Source organism: Manacus vitellinus, unplaced genomic scaffold (assembly GCF_001715985.3).
Source record: "Manacus vitellinus isolate BGI_N305 unplaced genomic scaffold, ASM171598v3 scaffold_1_pilon, whole genome shotgun sequence".
Lineage (NCBI taxonomy): Eukaryota > Metazoa > Chordata > Aves > Passeriformes > Pipridae > Manacus > Manacus vitellinus.
Window position 1 is genome coordinate 39,842,097 of NW_021939396.1, and position 6,452 is coordinate 39,848,548.

A 6,452-nucleotide genomic window follows, 5' to 3' on the forward strand; every position below is an offset into this window, starting at 1 on the left:
GAATGCATAGTGTTGATTCGTGCTGGTTTTGTAAAAAACACTACATGTATGGTCTAAATAAAGGAGAAGTCTATGCCACTTTTACTGGATCTAAACTGAAACCGCTATGGGGATATCCATCTCAAATTGCACTGCAGGAGGGCTGTGCTCTGTGCCGCAGGACACTTAGTTCTCTCTGGTGATCACTGTGCTGTTTGTACGGAGATTGCCCAATTTATGCAGTCAGATTTCTTCTCCCCAGACTTGCTCCCTGGTGAAGGCAGTCTGACCAGCAAAGCCTGAACTGAACTACAACAGAAGCAATAACACCCCTACCTCCTTTTAATCCATCCCAGCCAGGTGTTGGGCTGCTATGAACACCCTCCAGAGGAGAGGTTGTGGTGGATGGCAGGCAGGCAGGCAAAAAGGGGTTTCTCACACTGGGGAGTTTTGCTGTGTGTGAGGAAAGAAAATAAAGTGGCCACAGCAGGAGGCAATTAAGTAGTGCAAAGAGGTGCATACTAATAAGGATAGGGTGGGCATAACAATCATGGATGTTACTGCACCCTTATGTGAGTTGCAGAGCTGTGGCTGGGCACAGGGATGCCAGCCCTTGGTTTGGCCCTGTCCCACTGCCTGTTCCCAGGGAAAGGAGAAGGGCAGGAGGAAACCAGGCCCTGCAGTTGCTGTTTATGTTTTTTCAGCACTGCTTTGACATATAAGCCTTCAGAGCTGAATATATTCCAGAGCTCTCACTTTAAAAAGATACCATTTTTCTTCTACCTTGGCTGCTTTTTCTTGCTCTTTTCGAAACCCTTTCGGTTCTGTTGATCAGAGATCATCTTTGTGATGATCGCTGTGCACTCAACCTCTCATATCAGTTTCCTTTCCACTCTATTTTTCTCTTATTGTTTCCAGTGCCAGCCCTGCTGCTAATCCCAGCCAGCCCACAGCTCACCCAGGAGCAGGGCGGGAAAGCAGCACAACAGCTAATACCCGTGCCCTTCCTATTGTGGTCGATCAGCAGGGATGCTGTAAGAGCAGGACAGCAATGTAAACATCAACCCCCTTTCTCCTTCCCTCTGCCGGCCCTGCGGCGCACTCTCCATCCCAGCTCCACAATGACCTTCCCCCCGAGCTGAATTCCCTCCTCCTGCTGTGGGCCACCCTCCAGTGCCTTCCTGCCACAAAGTTTCTCCATGAACAAGCAGCAAAGTCCATTGATTCAGAGCAAATACAACCTCTTCTTTGCCTTGAATATTTGGGGGAGTAGTTATGTCTCTCCTAAAAAAATATAGCTGAGTTTCGGATCTGTTGTAGCCCCTCTTGTAATCACTCAACTTACATTTTGAGTTCAAACTGGAGTTACAATGCTGCCAAGGGTCTGCTTGTCTGTGTGTTTGTGCGTGCCTGTCTTTTAGATTACATCTATGGAGAGCAATTTGAAAACAATAGAAGAAGAGAACAAACTCATAGAGCAGAACAACGAGAGCCTGTTGAAGGAGTTAGCTGGCTTAAGCCAAGCCCTTATCTCCAGTCTCGCTGACATTCAGCTTCCACAGATGGTAAGACCACAGCCAGCAGCTTTGCACCTTCTTTGAGACTGTCTTGCCAGCGCTTGAAGCAGATGAGCAAGCTCAGGGACCAGCAGGAGCACTGAAGCTACAGTAGCAGAGAGCTCTTTTAGCCTGATTTACTTTGCAGAGATGCTGGATCATGAAATCTGTGTGATGGCAGGCACAGTTGCTTCCAGGACTGAGCCAGCACTGGTATCTTTACCCTATACCACACTGTGCAAAGCAGGCTTTTTCCCCGTCTCTCCCTATCTGAACATCCACCCTGCACAAAGAGTGAAAATTTCACACTGAGAATCCTTATTTACTCTGCTTCCAAATCAAAACTTTAAACTGTTTAATACAGGTGATTTTTCTGAAGCCAAAAAAGCTCTACCTTCTCAAAAATTTCACACCTTGCTTGCAAACACAGGCCAAATCCACAGAGGTACTTGGGTTTCCAGTCCCCTTTCCAAATGTCAAGAGTGCCACTGAAAGATTAAGTAAGGACGGTTAGGGGGAATGTCAGCCACAATCTCAGAGCCAAATAAGCAACAACAAAAAAAAGCTACAGTAATCATAATATCTCCAACTCCTTTGCTTGCTTGGAAAGTGCGTGGATCCCCCCAGCACTGCAACTCCTGTCATTTCCACAACCCCTCCATTAATACAGATGGTTGCCCTGTTTATGACTTCTCCCCAGTTGCCATATCGCTACTTTTCCATGCTTTGGGGTTGGGTGTTTGGGTTTTTTTGGCCTAATTTTATCTCTTACAATTATAATCTGTTTTGTCTTCATTTAGGGGCCAATCAGTGAGCAGAATTTCGAAGCATATGTAAATACACTCACAGACATGTACAGCAATCTGGAACGGGACTATTCCCCCGAATGCAAAGCTCTGCTGGAAAGTATCAAACAGGCAGTGAAGGGCATCCATGTGTAGGATGTGAAAGCTGCTGGGCAACAGAAATTACTTAACAGCAGTAAACTCCAGATGGATCTGTTAGGAGTTCATGTACTGCTAAGGGGTGTAGGTTGCCATGCTGCATTTACAATTGCAACATTGCACTAATTTTTTCCCAGCTGACATAAAAAAAAAGAATAAAACCACAACAGACTATTTGTATTAACAGCAATGCACTCTGTTAGTATATTGTATTTATTTCAGTACAATTTCTTTTTTTTTTCTTCTTTTGCACTCAGTTTTTGTAAAGTGAATGTAAAAAGTGTGTGCAACTATTTTTTATATTTTTTATTTATTTCTAATCAAAGAGTTGGTTTTTTTATCTTTTAACAGCATTTTTGCAGCCTGCCATATTTTTACAAATGTGTTTATTAATTTATTTTCCAACAAGATTTTAAATAGACTGAAAGTTATACTGTAAATTAAATAACTTGCTGGGTTTGTACAGGAAGATAAAAAAAACCTATGAAAGTAACAAATGACTGAACCGTGGTTCTAGTTTTATTTTCCTCACATCCTGCTTTTTTATAATGGCTTTGTATCAGAAATGGGTTTGCAGTAACACGAGATGTGAAGATGCACGGAATGAGAAGACAAATGGTGCCCACTAGTGGGGAACTTGGGCTCTTAAAAGCACAGTATGCTGGAAAACAGTGTGTTAAAGAATACGTTAGCAATAATGAAATATAGCAATCAGCAAAGCACTTGACTTGGCTGTGTGATTTAGCCTATGAGAATGATTATTTAAAATGTTTCAAGAGAACTTCAGATTTATTTTACCACTGCAGTTTTTGTTCAGAGTTAGCTCATGAAGGGAAATGACAATTATCTCTAAACAAGAAGGGTAATTAGGCAGGTACTGGTACTTTTTTAGTATGAGACGTTGAGGTTTTACCCAAGTGACCAGTATTGCTATGGAATTGGATTTGGATTTGAAAAACGCAAGCACATCCCAAGCTAAAGGCTTTTTGCATAACGAGTCGAACACATCTCCCCTGAAATGGCATTTAATACTGGTTTGAACTTAACGGCAGCTGAGAAGGCAGCGGACTGGAGGGGAATAATACTCCTCTGGCCTGACGGTGGTTGCTTGTCTCTTGGAATGACTGGTAGCAACGCCGTGACTGGTTTCTCCTATCTTTCTTCACTAAGACTAGGCTGATACTGAGTTTGTTACCAGTCTCTTGGTAGGATACCAAGTGCTACAGAGTGTAAGACAGGTGGAGGTGTGGACAGACGAGCACTTGCACAGAGGTGCCAGCGTGCACCTCGGTATCTGGTTAGCCTGGGTATGGAATTTCTGAGTCCGTCAGAAACTAGCGGTTGCTATAACAGAGGCAATGTCTATTTCAGGGATTGTAAGTAATTAAGCATTGTTTCAAAAGTTTTTTTTATATTTATTTTTTTTAAGAAAAAGGTATAAACAACCAGCTAAACTGCCTTTTTTGTATGCACACACACCTCATGTGCATATGTGCCTCAGTGTAAATGTATACATGGATCTAGCGTGTGTTTAATTTTTCCGTGCTATAATGAAAGTGTTTATTTTTATTAGCCGCATTTATATTTAGATTGAATATGATGGCATTCACAGGCTTGACATATACAATTATATTATTACTGTTTCTGCACAAAAGTACTATTCAGAAGTGATTCAACTCTCATGCACTGTGGTCACTGTTCTGCATTAGGTGGGGCTTGCTTTTTGTTGGGAGGTTGATTCAACTCTCCGATCTTAGTTTAGACAGGGGAAAATGTATGTTCTTAGGAGCTGTGTTTATTTTTAAATTGATTTTTCAAAAGCTACCATACGTGCTGTCTAATATAAATAGGAGAACACCAAACAAAAATTTGTTATTAAAGTTATTGTTCTTGCTAAAAACACAAAAAGCAAACATTTGTTATACTTGTTAAATGCATACAAAATGAGTTCACTCATTACAAAGACTAAAATTTAATTTACTAAATATTTTAACAAATTTGTTATATATTTTATTTAAGTAAAAAAAATCTCTTACTGACCTATGTATTTATTATTATGATTTACTATGGCTTCAGGTTAATTTATCTGTGTTTGGTTGTTTGCTCAGGATGTTCTGTGAAGTATGTTTGTATTTATTTGCCTCCCTTGTACTTGATGTGTTTTGTAATGTGCACTGTTTTTTTTTCTTTCAGTTTTCCTTTTATTTGTGTTTAAATGCATTGATGAGCTATACTGTAAATTAGACCTTTTGTAAAGAGCAATGATGTATGCATTTTTTTAATTTGGAGTAGTTTGTATACTGTTTCTTCATACAATTAATATTTCTTACATCAAAACAACAAAATTGTGTTCTGTGCTGTACATTTGGTGTATGGTAGAAAATAAAATTGATAATGAAATATTGCAGCAAGTTTTTTGGGTTTTTTATCCTCTAGATGTTGACTTATATTTTACTTTCTTAACTGCACCTGGCACTATACAATGTGTCAGATGTTTCACTTGCTTTGTGTACAAAATGTGTCATCCCTGTAAGTAAATGTCTGATATAAATAATTTAATTAGTGTTTTACTTTGTCAATTTGAAATAAGAAGGAGAAAAATAGAACCGTTTAAGAGGTCCTTTTCACTTCCGAAGGGAAAAAAATCAAGATGATAATCACTGCATTATTTAATGCATTCTTTTCTTGGCAGTTGTAGACTTCATTTATACTGATAAAGTACAGGATTTGTGCTGACCTTTAACAGCTGCTAAATGATGTTTAAACATAAAAGCCATTGTAAAGTTTCCAGCAATTCGGAACCGCCCACTGTTCCAGTGCAATTTTCTGCGGAGAATTGCAGTGCTTAGATGTTGCACAAATAAAAATCTGCTGGTTTTAGAAAGACAATATTTCCACCTAATGGACTTTCTTTTTTCACTGCTCGTTGTAGCGAAAACAGGCCAGTTTTATGTAGGATGCATGCTAATGGCTTCAGGAGCATTTCTTGTCTCAGATTCCAACTTTCCACGGATAGAGAATAATTTTCACTTAGAAAATAAGGCAAATTTAAATCCCATAAAGTAACTGGTAATTGTTTATTTGAATAGACATATTTAGATAAACCAAAATGGACCCTGACACTGAAAAGCTATGTCCTGAATTTAAATAGAATAGAATTTCAAAATTTGCATCACATGAATCCTGGATGTTCACAAATCTTGATGAGTTTGGACTCTAGAGTTAGCAAAAGGCTGGGATGGAGACAGATCTGTCCTGGGAAGCTCTGCTCCACTGGGGTTCAGAGTTTTCTTTGTTCTAGGACACTTACCCAAAGACAGCATGAACTGGTTCTTAGTTAATTATTAGTTACTTACATAATGTTTTAATGAATATAAATAATATTTTTAAGGGTTCTTAAAATTACTTTCACTTGGACCTTCAGATAAGCAGACATTAAAGGGGCAGTGTCTTCTCCCACATCACAGATGAAGCAGAAACAGGTTTACTTTAGCAATGTGCCCTAATGCTAAACACATAAAGACTTCAGCCAAGATTTTCATTTTGTCTGACTGCCTAAATTCAAATCACAAATTTAGAAGGCCTTATTGTCAGATAGGCAACTCTTCACATCTCATTTTTCAAAGATTTATACTAAATCTGATCATCTGCTATTTACAAGACTGGGGAAAGACAGTGGTATGAGGCTGTTAGGCTCTAGGTACATGTTAAGAAAACTATGCTGTATTCTCAAATATTTCCAGCAATCTGAGAGGGAATGTGAGCAGAAAAATACTTTTCCTAGTGGTTTTGGATGGGAAATACGATATTCACAGTTAATTGATTACATTATTATTATTATCTAAAGACTATCTTATCTACATTCATCTTTAAACAACTTGCTCTGATAATATTTCAGTATTGAAATTACGGCCTTTCTCCAATAAAAAGGAATAGTGTAAATACTTAAGCCATATTCATTATTTAACTTATA

At 38.9% G+C, this 6,452-nt stretch overlaps 1 protein-coding gene across 1 annotated transcript in view; it reads left to right on the top strand.

The window, feature by feature from the left end:
• The window catches only part of ST18 (ST18 C2H2C-type zinc finger transcription factor), a 169,015-nt gene extending 164,191 nt beyond the window's left edge, over positions 1 to 4,824 (top strand). The window contains exons 22-23 of the mRNA XM_018080283.1: positions 1,401 to 1,544; positions 2,336 to 4,824. Of these exons, the coding sequence (XP_017935772.1) occupies positions 1,401 to 1,544; positions 2,336 to 2,476 (285 nt within the window). The 3' untranslated portion in view covers positions 2,477 to 4,824. The remainder of the gene's footprint in view (positions 1 to 1,400; positions 1,545 to 2,335) is intronic.
• Positions 4,825 to 6,452: the final 1,628 nt, after the last annotated feature.